The following is a 21,818-nucleotide window of genomic DNA, read 5'->3' on the forward strand; positions in this document are numbered from 1 at the left end:
AGAACTGGAACCCATCTCTGAGTTGTCAACCTCCAGCCTGGCGTTTAACCAGGCTGGGGAGCGGACTGGGCGTCATCCTCAACCACCTCCACGGCGCGGCCCAGGTGAAGGCTGCTGCTGGGGCCGGGCGGGAGGAGGGAGGGCGCCCTCGGCGGCGAGAAAACCGAGGCGACTGAGCCGGCGGCTGGGTGCAGCAGCTGGCCGCCGGGGCAGTACGTGTTACAGCCTCAGTCTGCTCTGGGGCGGCCGAGAACCGTTGGGCGCAGTTCTCAGCCACGCCACCGAAGAGGCCAGCCTGGGATATGGGTGAGTTGAGGAGGCGGGCCTGCTCAACGTCCTCCACATCGCCAGGTAAGGCCAGGTGTTCTCCCGGACCACAGCTGTGGACAACGCCCGACCCAGGGAGCGTGTGGCCACCTTCACCACCCGGGGGGCGGGATCAGTTGCGGCACGCAGCTCATTGAAGAGCCCTGGGTCGGCTCCACCCTTGTGCATGTGCAAAGGGGCGGCGGCCTGCCCGTAGCTCTGCAGGACCACGCCACCGAAGTAGACGAGCCCACAGGCTTTGGGAGGGTGCTTAGGACAGCCACACCACGCCACGTCAAGCCCTCTGTGGACACCGTAGTGCGCAACAGAGAGTTCAACAGTGGGGGTGAGGGGGCCCCAGTGTACCCTAGGCCGCGGCCCCATCAAGGGCAGAGAAGGCGGAGGAGGCCACCAAATGGTCGCGGGAAGCACGGGGACTTCCGGGACCGCGTGATCTCCTCATGCACCTCAGGAGCGAAAGGCATTGGGGGCGGGGCCCAACAGCTGTCGGGCGCCGTCCCCAAAAACCAATCGCGCAACCACGAGCACTCGCGACTGGGCGGAGTTCCACACCAGCGCGAGACTCGCGGCTGCCCGAGATAACATGGCTGTCAACTTTAGGTCGGATCAGGCAGTGCTGACACACCCGGAGGCGGAGCACAACCTAAACTCCAGCCCACCTTGGGATACGGCGATCGACATCTCACTGCTATCTGGAGCGTGAACGAAACGAACGAGGCGTCAGAGACGGGCCGCTGTTTCAATCCAAAACTCGCGGGTTTAAGCAATGTGCGAGAGGGGGCGTGGCCCGAGGAATGATCGTCGGGGTTCTTAATACCACGGCACCGCCCTCAGGTCACCCTGGCCACCAGCCAAAGTACCACCTCTCTCGGAGACGGTAGATTGGGGTGTGGCAGAGGGGACTCTCTCTCCTCACGGAGATACTGAGTCTCGACCGCGACATCGCGATGGTCACGTTCCCGCAGTGGGAACATGACACATCCACAAACACTGCCCGAATGTGCTGAAGCCCAAACACATCAAGCAGTGAATGTGCCCATAGCAACGGAGATCGATCGCACCCGGAAGTGCACGGGCGAACCGTCTTGAAAAAGACGTGCCACGCGCAAGCTCTTTTTGTGAGAGGAAAGCTCTGCAGAAGTGCCGAAGCGCCCAGGGAAACACACACACAGCTGTTGCAGATCACTGCACAGATCAGCAGGCAGGCAGCATGAGATCGCTGGAACGCGCCGTAGATCCAACGCCTCTGGAAGCTTGTTCGTCTCGAAGGCTGACAAAGACTCAGTCAGCAGGCTTGAAGGAGTGAAGAGATACTCTTGGCTCCAAAGCAGAAACATAATGCGATGTTGCCAGCGTACTTCCTTATATACCCACGCGGTGGGGCGGAGTTACGCATGCAAATTCCGCATGCCCATGGCATTGGCCCGCCATTGGGCGCTGTTAAACACCTCGAAGGTAATTGGCTTCTAGGCGAAACCCCCATTCGTTAGTCACTAACGTACGTCGTAGTGACTGAACGAAAGGGAACTGTAATTCCGAGCATATTTTTTTTATTTGTAATAATAAATCCAACACAATGCAGATCATACATACACACAAATGAAAGAGTGAGCCTATACAACATTCTCAATGTGGCAAACACTCACATGCACACACACACATCCTCAAAAGCATTGCATTGAAAGCAATTGAATGAGCCTATAACAGAGTGAGTTTTAAAAATTAAAAAATAGTGTTAAAACATTGGTTCATTTTCAGCCCATATGCAGCCATTGAGTTCATTGCCATCTGGCTATTGATATTTTAGCTTTAAAAAGAAATTAATACCATCATAGGTCACCAGATGTCACCAAAGTCACCACATTTTTAGGTTTTGGCTCTCTGGACTTGCTGATATGTTTTTTTTTTACTGAAGTTAAAGAAATATTAAATATAACATAAAAATAAGCATATTCTACAAAAAAATATGGTACTTTTAGAGGTAAATAATTTCATTAATACCCCAAAAATCACCCAAAAAGCCATAAATTGATCAAATGTATTTAATCAAAGATGGTGATATAACATAAAAAAATTAAAAAAACTTTTTGGAATCACACTTGTGACCTTTGTGCCCAAATGTGTCCACGAGGGCGGGATTAAGGGCTGTTATGCGAGGGTGGCTTGAGGGTTAAGGGTACATAATAATTAATGATAATATTTCAGCTTTTCATTTTCATTCTTTATTATATACATCTGATAATTTGCTATTCAAGAGCAAAACATAAATTATCATTATTTATCCCACAATTCATCAGAAAAACAAAAGCAAAAAAAAACCAATGAACAATAAGAATAAAAATTAAAACAATTGTTAAAAAGTAAATAAATAATTTTCTCAGTGCGCAAGTAACTAACACATTCACATTAATCAACTTCCTCTTACTCATTAACAATGAAAAGATGCAGAGGGCAGTGCAGACAGCATGTGTGGGACCTGACAGCATCTGACACGATACATGAGGGTACAGCTGATCCAGTGTTTATAACCCCACCTACATTTAAAGATGCTTTTACTTTAATCCTGTAGATCTGAATTCTGTCAACTATAATTGACTGATTTATTTAGATTTATTTAGCATAAAGCTGTAATAGATTGATATTTATTGTTTTAGCAGACACAAGAGGCTTTTATATACAGTAGTACATTCTCCTTTAAGCTTGATTTTATTAACATTTAAATATAAACAAATTAAATGATCATTCCTTACATGTTAAATCAAATTTGGAAGAATACTCTTTAGTAAGACATATTCTTTTCCCTCAAAAGCTTTTGTTCACCTAACAGCTTTAAAATGAGAATGCCAGATGAGGTAACTAAGTATAGTGAGTAACAATGAATATTCATTCTTTTGTGCTTATGGCCAATTTTATCTCTTTTTTCAGTCCTCAGCTCAATAGGATTGATCCAAAGACAAACAACATCACAGTGTAGAGGCTTCCAAAATGACCGAAGGCTGAAAAAAAAAAAAAAACCCAGCATTATCAGTATCACACGGTATATAAACATCACATGATTTTCTGAGAACAAAAACAATACAGTGAATTTACAAATGTGTATTTACCACTGTCCGGATTATTGTTACCATTGATCCTTGGTGATTGAGACCCTGATGACAGATTAAAATACAGATAAAAACAATATTAATGCATATAAATCTATTGACACACACACAACAACAAAATGGTTCTTTGGCGTGGCTGAGGTACTATATAGCACAGCTATGGTATAAAGAACCTGTTAAGCCCAGTGCGGTTCTTAAGCGGTTCTGTGGGGGGGTTGAGGTGCTAGCACCACTGCCATACAAAGAACCTGTAAAGCCCCTGTATAGTTATTTAAAGGTTCTCTAACTCTCTCTTAGTCTCTCTTAGTTTAGTTGGGAAAAGTATTAAATTAAAATGCAGTGTATTTCCTAAAGATAACGTGATTCTCAACCTTTTTGCCCCCAAAAAGGCCAACCTATAAGATAATAAGGCCCCCTCAGAAAAGCATAAAAATGATTCAAAACAGCTTTTGCCATTGTTGTAAATTCCCATTCATAGAAAACATATGAGAGTGGAGTAACATATCTAAATTCCAAGGAGGAGAATGAGGTGGTGGTGGGATACAACAAGATGTTATAATTGTTAAAGATGTTATAACAAGATAATTATGTGGAAGGAGGAATACAATTGGAGGATGAGAGTAAGATAAGACACGGTGATTGGCTGTAGTTTTTGAATGAATGTAGCTCTTATGGTTCTGCATAGCACCATTGGACAAAGGTTCTGTAGACTAGAGCACCTTTAAAGACAGCTATAGCACTTAAAGTGGTTCCCCCTGATAACAAGCCAATGAACCAGTTTTAGTGCTATTTATTGCCATTTGTATTTAGAGTGCACTCACTGAATCCAGTTTAGTAATCATCCACTCCAAACATTTGTTTACACTTAACAAATAAAAGCATAATAAATTCCCTAGGTGATTAATAATTCTTAACACAACAGAGAGATTCACCTCAGAAAATAAAGTACATGCACACATTAAAGGATTTTTATAAAACGGTTAGTTCCAGTCCTGGATTCTGATTGGCCCATAGCTGTGTTTAATTCAAATAGTCCTCTTAGATTTCATCTAGTATCTTAATTTGTGTTCTGAAGATGAACAAAGGTCTTACAGGTTTGGAACGACATGAGGGTGAGGAATTAATTACATCATTTTCCTTTTTGGGTGAACTAACCCTTTAAAGCCTTTAAATGGACCATGAGGGGAAGCAGAGTTTTCAGTTCTCATGCATTTGGTGTAAGACTAAAGCCACTGTTACTTTCTAAATTTAGCACAGATGCATTCCATTTCTCTGGATCATCTTTGAGATGCTTGTAGACTTTGACTGGAGTCTATCTTAAGCAAACCTACAGGTTGAAAAAGTGATTGTAACTATATGGGCACTCAGTTTAATATATTTGACAAAAGACTTTAATTATAAAAGACAAAGTGTTACGCACAGGCTGTATTGGCTATGACTAGATAGCAAATACCAGACTAAGTGTATGTTTACATGACAACAATGTACTAAAAACAGACGACAACATTGTCAAAATGATCCCCATTCACACTAATCTGCAAAAATGACTAAAGGCTGTATTGTGCATGCCAGGCCAGTAGTTGGAGATTTCGCTTTGTCAAAAAACACCCTGCGAACATGTAATACGATAAAGGTATCATTTTCAAAACCTTACACTTTGAAACCCGTTTTCAAAAGCTTGCGTTTTTAAGCTGCCGTTGTTGTGTAAATGAATGGCCAAAACGCATAAAATGTAAATGTAAACACCCTAATGTAAACATGCCCTAACACACTGTCCTCCACTCCTCAAAAAATAAAACTTTAGGCTTTACACGCATTGTGTTTTGAATAAAGAAATCACTGTACTTATTCAAAGAACATGTTTTTTTAAATCAACCTTGCACTGCAAACAAGAAGTCTCCAAAATGCGTGCAAATCAGGACTTTATTCACGTTTGAGGCAAGTGGAGCTACTGTACACTCTAAAAAAAAGGTGCTTTATGGCACTAAAAGTGGTTCTTGGCTCGTAATCATAGGAGAACCACTTTTGGTGCCATATAGCACCATATCTTAACAGGTTCTGTGTATGGTAGCGGTGGTATAGAGCACCTCAGTCATTTTAAGAACCGGTGAAGAACCACTGAAGCACCAAGATTTGGTGCTATACAGCACTTAAAGTGGTTCCCCTATGATTAAGAGCAAAAAAAAAAAACTTTTAGTGCTATAGCACCATTTTTTTAGTGTATAAGGTTTTGCAGAGAGTTTGAGGATCCATTCGAGTTACAAGGTTATCAAACCGTGTTCGAAACGATAATGTTACAGAAGGAATGCACGAACAGAAACGTTAAAATAATGATTCTGTGAACTGCTAAATTATTTTCTCAATATCCAAACCCTGGCACTGAACCGAAAACCAAACTAAATAGAAGTGATGGGATCCGAACACCATGCCCCACACACACAACAACTCAAAAGAGCATATGGCCCAAGCGAACTCCAAACGTCATGATCACAACAACAAGACAATAGTTTCAGGGTTCTGTCACCAAACTAAGAATAAACCAGACTGAAGTGACAGAACCCTGACACAAAATGGCAGATTGGAACCTAACAAACCTTGCTCTACATCATCGTTTAGCAAAGGGGAGATCCACAAATGCAGAAGAACATTCACAAATATTCTTGAAACAATATACTGACGTAACCAGCTCTCTATTTATGTATTAAACTACAAATGCCCTTTGTGTATTTGTGGATTATATTGTAAGCTTTAAAAACCATGTAAGCTTCTTATGTGTACATTTACATGCTTGCTTTTGTGCATTCCTGGATTTACATCTGCATTTGTGGATTTCTTGCAGTATTTGTGAACAAAACCTGAATGCAATTCCAGTATCACCATTACACTAAGGTGACCACCTATTGTTCTTTTGCAGGTTAGTAGATGTGTTTTTGTGGGACAATACGGGGCACATAGGAGATAAATAACTTACTTTTATTAGTGGTTCCCAGTCTAGCTAGAACCTGACCTTTTTTTTTTATTCCAGTCAGTTATTTTCATTGTGCATAAATGCATATTAAATTTTTTGTGTGAAATGACATCTTGTATATTCCATTAATAACCTCATGACTTTCACAGTAATTCCTCAGTAGGACTTCTCTTGTGTCTAACTGCACTCTTGGAATATCAGACTGAATTTCTACAGTGCATATGTACTATGAAGGTACCCAGCATGCAGTGCGGCATGAATAGGTTATGCTGTGGAGTTTCTTGATTCTTGTTGGTTTTTATCGGTGCTGTTGAACTTACTTTTGGTTCACTTTTAAAAGTTTGTGTTCTTTGTTTATTTTGTAATGTTCAGAATTCATCTTTTTTTATTATTATTATTTGTAGAGTGTCACCATTGTTGTGTTTTGTATGTCGAGTATTGATGTCTGTGCATCATTAGATGATGGGTAAAGTTTACAAGATGATTTTATAATCTATCTTGTGATTGTATTAACAAATGTCTTTATTAGCCACAACTCTTACTTGGCTAGATCAGACATTTGAATATGAATAGACAAGGTCCAAAATCCCAAGCAAATGGAACATTGATCATCATTATGGTGACTTTTACAGTACTAAACAATATAATTTCTTATAGTGGCATGGTTAAAGACAACCTTATCATGTGGATTCACAATGAAACAAGATCAGTAAATTACTGTGATGCATCATTTTGCTGTCGAATAGCAGTAATTCGTAACAAAATGCCCCATCATGCATTCATTTCACTGTGAATTTCTGACTACAGTAATTTATTGTAAAATAATACTGTTTAATCCTGTACATTTCTGTCATTTTTTTAAAGCTTATAATAACTGTGACGAGGAGCAGATTATACAAATTATATGTCATCAATAATTCACTTCCATGTCAATGTAAGATTGATTTATGCAGCCTTTGTGTGCTATCGTGAACACTAGTTTCCTAGTTAAAACATTGGACATGAGCGTCCTCTCAAGCGATGAGCTCATAACCACGATTTCAGAAGTGGGAAGTATGATATTTCCGATAGCACATGAAGGCAGCTTAGGATCATGCCAAGCAGACTTGGGTATGGTTCTCTAGTGCAGGGGAGTCCAATCCTGCTCCAGGATAGTCCTGCAGAGTTTAGCTCCAACCTATAAGTAAACACACCTGAACAAGCTAATCAAGGACTTCACAATTACAAGAAACTTCAAGACAAGTGTTGGAGCTGAACTTTGCCTGGAATGAACCCCCAACGAGCAGGAATGGACACCCCTGCAGTAATACATGCCTGAGTTTGGAAGAATGATTTGACACCAACCTACAGAGAAACTCAGGTCCACATCAAAAGCTCTAGTGTTAAAGCATCCTTCAGCTAACCTTAAAAGCTCTCCCTAAAGGCTAGGAGCTCTGTAGGCCTTTTTGTAAACTTGTACTGCTAACCTTTAGAGTGAACAGTGAAAAGTGCCTCCATCCCCGAATGGATGTGGTCAGTCACATGACAGTGTAGCAGCCACTGTCCAGGACTTCCTGCAATCAGTTCTATGGTCTGAAATGTTCCTGGGAATAGGTCAAATACATCAGCACGATGAGCATGATCCGTCTGAGGGAGAGAAAACAAGAGTACACATGTAAGCGGGATTAAGGCATTATTGTGTTTCAGGAGAGGATCTACTGGGGTGGCAGGGGGGAGGTGGTTGGAAATGCTAAGAAAAAGCATTGCCACCCCATCAGCCATTGTTCTGCCACAAGGAGAGCAGTACAGCCACCTTAGCATTTAGTATCCCAATGCATAAAACATAAAGGCAAACAGTGTTTCTTAGTCTGCTTTCAGCAGATGTGCTTCAATGTTATGAGATAAAAAATACAATGTACCGCAATTTTTTTTGTTGTGGGCGAATTTTCCGAATGCACACTCTGCAGGCAACTAGAATAACAGTAGCTGCGTTTCCATTGCAGATTTGCGCAAAACGTTTGAGATGTTTTCTAAAAGTCGATTATTGCAAAAAAACTATTGCGAAATGACAGCGTTTCCATTAACCGATCTAAAAACATATTTTTTTTCTCTCGTGAGAAGTCATTCCAAAAATTATGCCACGCATGTTGGGTTTCTGTATATCTCATCCACCGCACTGTCCGTTATTATTAATGGAAGTTGACGTAGGCGTGTTATCCAAGCATTAACGGCAAGGAAAGCCCCTTTGGGAGCAGCACGTATGAGGTGTTTCTGGGTGTTTCTCCCTCATATCTGCTTCAAGGTCTTCATGATCAGTTGTGGCATTTCTTTGTTGTTTAGAATCCAGTATTCCTGTAATTCTATTGTCTTTTATGAGTTTAATAAAGAACTCTGTCTTGTTTTTTGTCCAAACATACTGAATGATCGACTTTTACGTATGCCTGGTGCCCTGTAAATGCATAAATGTTTCCATTGCAGTTTTGCGAAAAATTTCCTTTTTCAAATTGCCTGAAAAAATCCACCTCATGCGAGCGTAAAGACATTTTGCAATATATGGGAGTTTTTGCGAAATTGGCATGTTTCCATTGGGCATATTTTCAATTCGCAATTTCAATTTTGCGCATTTCGAAGGGTAATAGAAACGCAGCTTGTGTCAGGTAAGAATCTAATCTTAATAAATGACTTACCTAAATATTACACATAATGTTTATTAATCACATATATATTATTTATATATTATTATCATATGTTCAGATCAGTTTACCGGTATTTTGGTTCTGATGTGTGAATGGTAATCTTACAGTTTTTTCTGAATGCTTAAGCGCTAATCGTGATTCTTGTAGCACAATTTCTAAAACTATTAATACGTATAGCAAAACCACTCACTGAGTTTGCAAAACTAAAAGCACAAACACTGCTTTGCACTCAGTTTGCAATTTTGTAACACACACTTTGCAAAACTGTAGGCACAATTCACTGCACAACACTCTTTTTGCAGAACTTTAAACACAACTCACTGCTTACACTCAATTACCAAATTTCCAACTCACTCCTAGCAAAATTATACACATGTATGGCAATCATTAACACTATTTTGCCAACTGTCTGGCACACTTTCACATGTGAAAACTGTTTTAGATAATTAGTTCACTTTGCAATCAGCCCATCAACAGGTAGCCCTTTTACAGGCAATGGAGGAGGCATGTGGAGATATTGACCAGGCATCATGTCAGGCCTGGATACAGCATTCAAGGAAATATTTTCACCGGTGCCTTGGACTGGAGGATATCGCATGCGATGTGGACGAAATTTTGTGGCCGGACCCAGAAAGACGACATGATGTAGGCTGATTGTTTTTTTGTTGTTGTTTTTTTTTTGAGAAATTACTATTTTGTGTTCTGACTTTGTCTTGGTTTTGATGATTGTGAATAAACTGCAACACTTGAAGTTTGGATCCTTGTATGTTTACATGACACTATGACAAAAGTATGTCCTCAAATTGACATCTGTACACAGAGAAAGCAAAAGCCAGATGTGTTTTGTATTCATACCATCAGTGTGTAGTTGGCACATTGTGTGCTTAGTAGATGATGGCTTGTGTTTACTGTTTGATACGAAAACACCATTTTTACGAAGGTGTGAAGAGTTAATCTAGCTGTGTTTGCTTTTGCAAGAGAACTACAATGTTTTGATAATTGTGTGAAAGGTTTTCTTATTTGTGTGTAGAGTTTTGCAAAAATAGCCAATAGTTACAAAAAAATTGCTTAAGCATTTAGAAAAAACTGTAATGGTAAAAAGACAGAACTCTGTTGCTTGTGTGAAAAGCCTATGTAGTAAATTTACTGGATAAGGCAATCTAATGAAAAGGCACATTTATGGCAAATTTACCAGATTTAATGTGTGAAAGCTGCTACTGGATATGGATATATTGCTTTTTTATTATTATTTTTAAACGGTAAAATGATTGATTTGAGGTCCTTCTGAGGAAATGCAGCTGTTTCACATATGTATAGCTCATACCACACCACTGCCACTCCATAAATAATGGTGTACTTAAGTATATACCTTGTAAATGAAGCTCTGAGCATGGAAATGTACAGTGTGCATGTCCACTTCATTCCCCAGTCCTAGCAAGTACCACTCAGTCTTGTCTTTCTCTGTCATATTTAACCCATGTAGGTTACCATACAACTTTCCATTAATACCTGTGGAAGAGAGAAAGAGCTTTCAGTTCTTCAAAAAAAAAAAATTTTCTCCAATAAACTTGTGACACACACAGACAATGACACACCTACGCACGCACGCACACACGCGTACGCACGCACGCACACACGCACGCACACACACACACACACACACACACACACACACACACACACACACACACACACACACACACACACACACACACACACACACACACACACACACACACACACACACACACACACACACAAAATTACCGTGCATTTTGTTGCTCTCCATAAATTCCTCATTATATTTGTCAAATTCGGCTTGGTCTCCCTTGACATACTTTTTTATGTTCTCATCCAGGTAGTGGGACTCATTTTCATCAAACACCATGAAAAGGAGGGCAAACTCTTTTTGAATGTCTTTTTTACGTCTTTCGGTGTTCAGGGTGTCTTTACGGCACACTATCAGTGGACCCACCAAACCGCTCATCAAGTCCTGTGGGACATTCACATAGTACATGCAAATCTTCAATCATACTGTAAAACCTCACATTATCATGTTTACTTAATGCTTTTATAAAATACTTCCAAATAAGATCTGGTATTGAAGATTGACATAAAAACTATATTTTGTTAAAATATTACAATAGGATTTAATTTGTTAACATTAGTTTACTACATTAGTTAACATGACCAATGAACAATTTTTCTACAGCATATTGATATTAGTTAATGTCAATCTCAACATTAAAAGATTAGTTCATTTTTAAATAAACTTTTGCTGATAATTTACTCACCCCCATGTCATCCAAGATGTCCATGTCTTTCTTTCTGCAGTCGAAAAGAAATTAAGATTTTGGATGAAAACAGTCCAGGATTTTTCTCCATATAATGGACTTCAATGGGCTCCAAACAGTTCAAGGTCCAAATGACAGTTTCAGTGCTGCTTCAAAGGGCTTTAAACCACACCAGACGAAGAATAAGGGTCTTATTTAGCCAAACCATCAGTTTCTGTGAGAAACCGAGCAGTATTTATGCTATTATTTTACCTCTTATCAGACGAACGCGATCGTCTCTGAGCTCCGCCATAACTTCCAGCAAGTGAGGTCAAATTCGATCATGGTCATAGATATATCGATAGTAGATGCCTCATTCTACTGATCCGTGCAGTCACTAATGAGGCATCTACGTGTACATCTATGACCACGATCTAATTTGACCTTACTTTCCGGAAGTTATGGCGGAGCTCAGAGACGATCGCGTTCGTCTGTTAAGAAGTAAAATAATAGCATAAATACTGCTCGGTTTCTCGCAGAAACTGATGGTTTGGCTAGATAAGACCCTTATTCATCGTCTGGTGTCGTTTAAAGGGGCTATATGCAACTTTTTCCCCAAAATAAACGTAACAATAGCCTTTTTATTTTACCATTTATGACTCAAACATCTCCTGATGAGCATACTGACACCTTGTCCGCTCACAGTGGGTGCACCTATAAGCCTGTATCCTATTTTTCCTATTTTCTGGCGGGTCGTTTTTTCCCACGCTGTCTGCGGATGTGACATCACCACCGCTGCGAGAGCGAGCAGAAAATGAGAGCAGTTCTGTTTTTTGGCCACAGGTGTCAGTCGCGAGTTTAAATTTCAGAAAAACGCATATAGCCCCTTTAAAGCCCTTTGAAGCTGCACTGAAACTGTCATTTGGACCTTGAACCGTTTGGAGCCCATTGAAGTCCATTATATGGAGAAAAAACCCTGGACTGTTTTCATCCAAAACCTTAATTTCTTTTCGACTGCAGAAAGAAAGACATGGACATCTTGGATGACATGGGGGTGAGTGAATTACCTGCAAAAGTTTATTAATAAGTGAACTGATCCTTTAACTAATGTTTAAGATCATGTTCTATCTGTTAGCATTGGTTAAAGTGCTGTGACTTAAAATAATCATGGACATTTTTATTAATGAATATTAACAAAGTATAATAAATGCTGTAAAAAATATATTGTTAATTGACATTTCATGTTAGCTAATGCATCAACTAATTTGAACAAATGAGACCTTATTGTAAAATGTTTTCATACTTAGTGTATGTATGTAAAACACCTTCAATGTTCTTGCAATGCATAATGTACAGATTATATTGTTTATGTGTTTTATACCTTAACAAAGCTGACAGAGGAGTAGTAGGCAAATGTTATACAGTCCGGATCATTGGGACCCGGACCTGATCGCTCAGGAATGGTCCAGTTGTATGTCAGCACATGACCTATAACAAATGTAATGCACATAGTAAAAATATACTATTAACTCCTGCCCATGTAATAAGACAAATTAGACATATTTTTATTAACAAACCTGGTGGAACACCAATATGATGGGGTTCACTGGTCTTCACTCCATGGGCATGAACAGAATATTCCCTGTCGGCATTGTTTTTAAACACAACCTGAATCCTCTCACCAACCTCAGCTTTAAGGATGGGTCCTGCGAATACAACAAGGGTCACTACACAACTGCAAAGGTAAAGAACTATAACAAAGAGACCTGTTATATTAATGGTAATTCTTTATATAACACTGATCAATAAATGCATCACTGATACTTTATAATATTGCTACTATTACATACACACACATACACTGATTGATCAGGCAACACACATACACTGATTGATCAGCCATAACATTATGACCTAATATTGTGTTGGTCCCTCTTTTGCTGCCAAAACAGCCCTGACTTGTCGAGGCATGGACTCCACTAAACCCCTGAAGGTGTGCTGTGGTATCTGGCACCAATATGTTAGCAGCAGATCCTTTAAGTATTGTAAGTTGTGAGGTGGTGCTTCCATGAATCTGACTTGTTTGTTCAGCACATCCCACAGATGCTCGATTGGATTGAGATCCCCAAACCATTTTGGCTTTGTGGCGGCTCATTATCTGCTGAAAGAGCCAAAGCTACCAGGGAATACCGTTTCCATGAAAGGGTGTACATGGTCTGCAGCAATGCTTAGGTAGGTGGTACGTTCCAAAGTAACATCCACATGGATGGCAGGACCCAAGATTTCCCAGCAAAACATTAATCAAAGCAAATTGACTCCGCCGACTTGCCTTCTTCCCATAGTGCATCCTTGGTGCCATGTGTTCCCCAGGTAAGCAACGCACACACACCCGGCCATCCACGTGATGTAAAAAAAAACGTGATTCATCAGACTAGGCCTCCTTCTTCCATTGCTCCGTGGTCCAGTTCTGATGCTCACGTGCCCACTGTTGGTGCTTTGGGCGGTGGACAGGGGTCAGCATGGGCACCCTGACTGATCTGCGGCTATGCCGCCCCATACACAATAAACTGAGATACTCTGTGTATTCTGACACCTTTCTATCAGAACCAGCATTAACTTCTTGAGCAATTTGAGCTTCAGTAGCTCGTCTGTTTGATCAGACCACACAGGCCTTGGCCGCCCATGACCCTGTCGCCGGTTCTCCACTGTTCATTCCTTGGAGCACTTTTGATAGAGACTGACCACTGCAGACCGGGAACAGCCCACAAGAGCTGCAGTTTTGGAGATGCTCTGACCCAGTCGTCTAGCCGTCACAATCTGGTCCTTGTCAAACTCGCTCAAATCCTTACGCTTGCCCATTTTTCCTGCTTCTAACACATCAACTTTGAGGACAAAATGTTCACTTGCTGCCTAATATATGCCACCCACTAACAGGTGCCGTGATGAAGAGATAATCAGTGTTATTCACTTCACCTGTCATAATCACTCTGGTCATAATGTTATGCCTGATCGGTATATATATATATATATATATATATATATATATATATATATATATATATATATATATATATATATATATATATATATATATATATATATACATATACACACTTTTGAAAAACAGGTTTTAGATGTGTCATACCCATTATCCCCAAGTGCTCCTCATCTGGACGCCTGGTCTTCTTTTTTGTAAATGTTCCATCTGTGTATTCACGAAACACCACCTTCTTATATTCAGCACCAATCTGATTATCTGATTGTTCTAGGTAAATACTTCCAGGGCTGAGTAAAGCAGGAAAGAAAAAGACAAAAAAACATGTGTGCATGAATCTTCAAAAAAATTGTCAAATGACTGTCAACAGTGCTGCCAAACAAAAACCATAAAATGAATGTAAAATACCCTCATTTAAATAAAGTACAAAACACTTTTACAGAAAAACACTCTTATTTTACAAATATTTCCTGAATTATTGCTAACAAACACATTCACTGTTAAAAGGCAAACCTCTTGCAGTTAACCAGAAATATCACACATGCATGACTAAATGTAACTATCTGTCATGGCATCAGCAACTACTCAGTCACTGCCTTTCAATAAAGCAACATGCAGCATAACACCAATGTTTTATGGCCCATCCTGGACTTAAGCACAGGCTCTACTCTTTAGCACAATGGTGACCCACAACACAGTTGACACTGAAACCCTTTAAATCCCAACAGAACAAAAAACTAACAGATCTCTCAGGACCTTACCATTTTCACTTAATACAATCCAGACCTTGTTTCTTTCATACTAAAGCTCTTATTGAGAAATAACAGAGGTTTAGATGTTAATGTTTTATTGAAAATAATAACGTTTGATGTCACTATTATGGTGATCAGTGTTTGCTTTAGTTTAAGGGCTCTTGACCCTTCATTTCATATGTTAGATTTTTTTTTTAACAACAATGTACATAATGTTTTAAAGCAATAAAACCAGAAGATGTCGTTTTTTAAATGATTACATAATCATAGTAAACTGGCTGAATTGCATCTACAGTCACTGATCAATGTTTTCTCATACATACATTGAGGTTTTACATTACCAAGCCTGTGAAACAGATGTCTATGTGTGTATCAGAACGGATTGATTGATTATGGTCCGTAAAATTACCGAAGATCAGCTAAATGGATTAAGATATTTTCCCTCACCCCAACATCCAGCTTGTCCCTATCTCTCGGTTGGGAGGTCAGCTTGACAGCTGGGTCCTGCTATCTTGCTTTCGTTCCCTGTGCACGGCCATATCTCCCTTCAAGGACAAGCCTCAGAACTGAACTTTGAAAACATCTTAAGTTATGGCTAACATTCTCACACAACACAGGAAGCTTCAAGACTCTTACTCGCATCACACACACCTCACCCCATCCCTGCCCCCATCCAACCGTCTGCCTACCCTTTCCTCCTTCCTATCTCCCTTACTATTCCCAACAAAAAATCCCATCACGTGACCACGTGTACTGTGTGTACTATGTATGTAATGTTTGCATGTATGCTTAGCAATCTGCATTTCTTTATTTCCGGAGAGCGTGTGGCGGCGCTTTAAATAGCTGCGGCTAGGAGGCTTGCTCCAAACTTCATTTCGTTGCATTGTACTTGTACATGTGTAATGACAATAAACTTGAATCTCATCTCATCTCATCTCATCATCAGAGGTAATAATTGTTCATTTTCAGTACTGACAATTGTTTAACAGAAAATTCGTTTTTTACAGCTTTGCTATGCTTGAACCTATATATATATATAAAGTTCATTTAAATCTTAAAAGCAGAAAATGCTGATTGCATTTTGAAACTTTGACTTCTGCAATGCTCAAGTGTTTATTATGAAACACTATTGCAATTGCTTAAAATACACTATTCCAGTATCCACAGGAATCAGCTGTAGTGTTTGATGGTGGTTCACGTTTTCCCTGGTGTCTGCGCACGCAATAAGTGGACGGGCAATTGGGATTCATAAAAAAAAAATAATAATAATTTTAATTTAATTTAATTGACTCAGATTCGACTCTTACTTTTTTAACTGTATATACGGTGCACTTTCAGATTTAAAACTTTGCAGGATGGTTTCATACATTTAAAACTATGTTACACACTACATGAAAGGTTTTTTTTTTCAAAAATCCATAATAGGGGCACTTTAATGTTTCATTTTAGAGTTCAATTTATGTGTAAGAACAAATATGCATTTATGTTTGTGGGCATACCTTTCCTCCAGTGTAGCCTTGTGTTTCTCTAGTTCCCATGTTCGGTCTGGCGCATAATTCCACACAACTTCCTCTGCTGCTATATAGTACTGCACTGTGGAGGTAGAGCGCTCTTGTGCTGGAGTCTCTGCTGAACAGGTCTTGACTCTGTAATGTTGACGCATGCCTGCATGGTAGTGATCAGCTGTACGACAGCTCAGCTCAAACTCGCCTGGAGTAAAAGTGCATATTGATGAGCAAATGTTTACTGTCAAGAAGAATGTATTTTGCTTACTGTATATCTTTTAATCATTTAAGAAAACAACAACAAGCTTTTCAGACATTACAAGACCTATCAACTGTGTATCAAAGCAGAGAACTAGAATTTTGTTAAAACCACTGTCGTGCCAAATCAAACACCCCCTTGGACCCCGAGGGGTAGTGGTTCATAATGCCTGATCTAATGCCATTTGCGTTATGTAGCTGATGAAATAAATCACAAGTCATGATTAAACAGTTCTTCAAAGTGGATAATACAGTATATTTTACATTGGTGCAAACAATATTTTTGTATGTGATGCCTCAAAAACATATCCCCTTAGTTAAAGGCTTAGTTCACCCAAAAATAAAAATTCTGCCATTAGTATTGGCCGACACTGTTCACATGAGCACCACGACCCATGAGTATGATGTTGACACAGGAGCTGGCCAATAATGAGCCGGCGTTCTGACCTGGAAGCGCCGCACTGTGTTAAGAACAGCGTAAGAGAATTACGTTGAAGAGAAGAGATTGTTGAATAAAGTTGTTATTTTTGTTTGTTCGTTTTTTTTTCACACAAAAAGTATTCTTGTCGCTTCATAACATTAAGGTTTTATTTACTTCCTTTCTGGGCCTTGAACGTTGCAATGACATTGCTGCCTATGGCTGGTTCAGAGAGCTCTCTGATTCCATCAAAACTATCTTAACTTGTGTTCTGAAGATGAACGAAGGTTACGGGTTTGGAACGACATGAGGGTTAGGAATTAATGACAGAATTTTCATCTTTGGATGAACTAACCCTTTAATCCTTATTATATGAGTCACATATACATACTTATCTTAAATCATTTTAGAATAAAAAAATAAAAAAATATTTGGCACTATTATTTTAGATTGTACTGTAATTTACAGTCCAAATAATACAATCCGATAGTGACAAGTTCTATTGATGATCTACTGACAATGTTGTGTTACAACCTACCCCGCCACTGTCACCCACTGTTTAGCTAGCTGTTTTAGCATGGTGCTTTGAAATTAGCAGGAAGTTGTTCCTTCAAGTTGTTCCTGAAAACCATTCTTTACTTGAGAAACTACACTTTGACCTGATATAACAACATTATCAGTAGTGTTACAACTATACCCGGTCTCCCTTACTTGGATTTTTCATGATCTACTAATCAGCAACATAACCACAACATTGCAAATCCGTAATCACATTACCATTAAATACCAAGTAAATATGTATCGTTTTTATTTACTTCCATTTTTCCTACAGTCTTTCTTATTGCAAACACTTGCATTCCTGTGACATTTTGAAAAGCCTTTACATTTTGTATTATTGTTATTTTTGTTGTTGTACTCTCTTGTTTGAAATCATCAGTTTACTAAAAGAGTTCAACTAAAACTTGCTAACTAAAAAAACCTTGCAGTGTCTTTTCTGGAAATGCCCTAAGCAAACAAACTTTTTCAGAACATTATGGGAAACAAAAATGGTTTGCTGAGTTAGGATCTGGCACCAAAATCATTATTAGCATTATAATTGACGTATCGAAGCCATCGCTTGAGTGTACTGGATAAGTATTGACCACATCCCTGACATAAAAAGCGCTGTGACTTACCATTATTGTCGGGTGTCATGTTAACAGTCACTGTGGTATGCGGGAAGATGTTGAGAGTGTCACGGTTCATCCCATCGCGTTGAAACGTGTTACCCTGGAAATAGATGCCATGGATATCTACCTCTGTGCCCAAGCCAAGTGTGTGCCACACAGCATGTTCCCCGTTACACAAATCCAGATCAGGCAGGTTTCCATACATGTAGCCATTCACAGCTGAGAAAAAACACAAACATTCTTAATTATAATATTGTCAAATAATACACTTGAATAAAAGTGAAGTAAACGCACATGATTGTGTGATTAAACACATATATGCATACCATGCATCTTATTGCTCTCTTGAAACTCTTCATTATTTGGATCCGAATCATCGCTGCCAAAGGTTTTAATGTTTTTTTCCAGATACCAGCTTTCATTCTCATCCATCACAGAGAATAGCAGAAAAAACTCATGCTGAACTGTGTCAGCACGCTTAAGAGACACACCCAAAACATGGAAACACACACACACAAAATATATAGGTTATTATATTCACCTGAATAGTCTGAAAAGCAACACATGCATTATATGGCACATTCCGCGAATAAGGTCCACCTTTATGTCCAATTATAATTTTTTTTACGCATTACAGGCACAAATCTTATTTTTGTTATCAAATAAACTGTAATTGAACCTGATTATTCTAGTATGAAAAGTAACTCGTTTCAAACACATCCAAAATCTGTATCATAGCCATTAAACCTGAATGACCATTGTAACATAATATCCCACATTATCTGTATTGTGCACAACCCTGTTATGATGTTCTGCTATGCTAAAAACAAATAAATATGACTTCTCAATTTTTACACAAACTACAATGTTGACTGCATTCTTCAAACAATCAAACTAATGATCAAAGTTTATGGAAATATAGGTTTATTATAACAACAAACCAGCCCAACTTGATAGCCCCAACTGAGTGAATGCTTAAGGTTGAGGTTGACAATAAAGCACTGCCTTTCACTGACTATTGCTGAAAAACGCTGAAGCCCAATTATGTGCATTATTTGTGGAAAGAACCATATTGCCTGTATAGGCGTGTGAGTTTGTTACCTGATGCCCACTTCCATCAAGAACACCTTTCTTACACACTTGTATTGGCCCAAATAAACCAGAGCTACTGTCACGAACAGGATCAACAGCGGAATAGTACAAGTATGAAAGACAAGGAGGATCATCGGTGGAGGGACCTTCAATTACTCTCCAATGATAGGTGAATTTTTTCCCAGGGGCCACAGAGGCTCCATCTTTCTGAGTACCTGTGGTGGAGACAAGTAAAGAAAAAAAAAAAAAGATACGCAGTATCTTCATGATTTTTATTATGTTTTTTTTTTTTTAGCTAAATAGTATGCAATGTGTGTATTATAATATTATTCTTTGTGTTGTATATGACGTACCATCCTGATACATTGCTCCTTCATAGGCCTTCTCATAATGCAAACCATGTGGCTGAATGCTATAGTCACGTGTGGCTTTATTTAGGAATGTCACAATGACAACATCACCAGTCTCAGCTCTGATGACAGGACCTAGGGCAGGGGTGGGTGGAGAGATAACAGATCACTTAACATCTTCAAAACATTCTTAAACAATATTAATATAACTGTGCTTCATGAAACTGAAAAGCACTCAAACATCAGCTCTAGGGCATATTACTATTCCACTTTTATCCATAAACTTTAAAGTCAGCAAGAAATAAAAAATGACCACAACTTTAAAGTTAAAGTTTAATTTTGGTCTAATTGTTAACGATTCATTTCTGCATGTTTAAAAAAAAAAACTCCTGTGCTGTATTGTAAGTAAGCGATTTCCATTGAGATGCCTAAGCAACTCTCACTTAGTTTTCACAATTCAATTAACAAGCGATGTATAACTTAGTCCTCACTCACAAATACACCACAATGCGGTAAAGTAAGTAACTTCCTTTTTAAAATATTATCAAAGATATGTCAGTGTTTACACAACACACACACAAGTGAGGATTTACCCAGAATTCCAAGATGCTTATCTGAGCCCACAATATGTTTTTTGGTAGTGAATTTATCATCTGTATATGAAAAGTATCTGGCCTTCAGGTATGTTCCACCCAGTTTACCACCATCACGACTGAAGTACGGTTCAGAGTCACTGCAGGGAAAGAAAGACATAAACTTAGAAACTCTAATTCAATAGCAACATTAACACTTATATTATATGAAAATATGCACAATTAAACTATAAATGAGAATTAAGGTAGCCATTAGCAGCAATTATATCTGTTATAATAACCGATACATTAAAGGTGGGGTAAGTGTTATTTCAAAACTGCTTTAGAAATGTGACTCGGGCCGAGTACCAAAACAAACTTGTAGCCAATCAGCAGTAAGGGGCGTGTCTACTAATGACGGGGAGAAGAGAGCGCTCAGTGCACGTCATTACTCAAAAGACACGACACAGGACGGACATTAGCTGAGAGACGACAGAAAGAGAGAGATGGCAGATAAAAAAACACATGTAGATGGTGTCTGTGGAACAAAAGAAGGCTTACGATCAGGCAAGAAGTATCAGCTTTCCAGCACTGGAGAGAACTCAAGGAACGAGCGTTGCGTTATTTCTTCACGATAGGTGAGTTTTTTTGTTTCACAGAACTAATATATGCTGGCTTTTGAATGAATACGCTTGTGTGTCATGTTCACTTTTTTGTCCATTTGCGATCGTATTGTCGTTCACGTCAGCGATGATAAAGACCCTTTCATTTCCACACTGTATAAGCCTGGAGCGTCTAAACCTCCTCACTGGCTGTTTCAAGCGTCAGCTCCCAAAATGTGTCTGACAAGTAAGATAATATACTCCTAATATATGTTTGTTTCCTCTTTTCGCGATCGATAACCCTCTAATATTGTCATAATTGTAATACGTTCATTAGTTGGACTGTCATGCTCGTGCTGTTGAGTTGTTCATGAGAACTGTTAGTGTTTTTGGCATGGAAGGGATTACTTTTTCATTGAACATTCGACCTGGATTAACACACAGATCCCACCATAGTCGTTGCCTGGGTTACAGATGTGTGGGGCGGAGCTATCAAAATAGGGGCGTGTTTGTTTTGGTGATTTGAAATATCAACATCGGTTACCAGAAAGCGCTTACCCCACCTTTAATTACATTGTTAAAAATATATATATTTTGTGCCAACTGAGGATAAATTATTGAATAGAGAATTCTAGATTTTAGATCGGTAAATAGCACGTTTTTAATATATTTGGATTGCTGCTGTTTTCTTCAGTTTATTGTATGCTATGGTACAGTATGTATTATATGTTATGTGAGTCCAAGGCCGTGTCAAGGTT

The 21,818-nt window shown here is 39.2% G+C and overlaps 1 protein-coding gene across 1 annotated transcript in view; it reads right to left on the reverse strand.

The window, feature by feature from the left end:
* Window positions 1-1,856: 1,856 nt before the first annotated feature.
* The window catches only part of hephl1a (hephaestin-like 1a), a gene marked incomplete at its 5' end in the record, with an annotated part of 25,550 nt that continues 5,588 nt past the window's right edge, over window positions 1,857-21,818 (reverse strand). The window contains 14 exons of the mRNA XM_079823247.1: window positions 1,857-3,323; window positions 3,432-3,476; window positions 7,866-8,025; window positions 10,444-10,583; window positions 10,842-11,067; window positions 12,729-12,835; window positions 12,925-13,053; window positions 14,493-14,632; window positions 16,594-16,804; window positions 18,451-18,663; window positions 18,771-18,921; window positions 19,546-19,751; window positions 19,890-20,021; window positions 20,480-20,619. Coding sequence (XP_079679373.1) covers window positions 3,256-3,323; window positions 3,432-3,476; window positions 7,866-8,025; window positions 10,444-10,583; window positions 10,842-11,067; window positions 12,729-12,835; window positions 12,925-13,053; window positions 14,493-14,632; window positions 16,594-16,804; window positions 18,451-18,663; window positions 18,771-18,921; window positions 19,546-19,751; window positions 19,890-20,021; window positions 20,480-20,619 — 2,068 coding nt within the window. The 3' untranslated portion in view covers window positions 1,857-3,255. The remainder of the gene's footprint in view (window positions 3,324-3,431; window positions 3,477-7,865; window positions 8,026-10,443; window positions 10,584-10,841; window positions 11,068-12,728; window positions 12,836-12,924; window positions 13,054-14,492; window positions 14,633-16,593; window positions 16,805-18,450; window positions 18,664-18,770; window positions 18,922-19,545; window positions 19,752-19,889; window positions 20,022-20,479; window positions 20,620-21,818) is intronic.

This window comes from Gobio gobio (assembly GCF_949357685.1).
Source record: "Gobio gobio genome assembly, chromosome: 8".
NCBI classification, from domain to species: Eukaryota; Metazoa; Chordata; class Actinopteri; order Cypriniformes; family Gobionidae; genus Gobio; species Gobio gobio.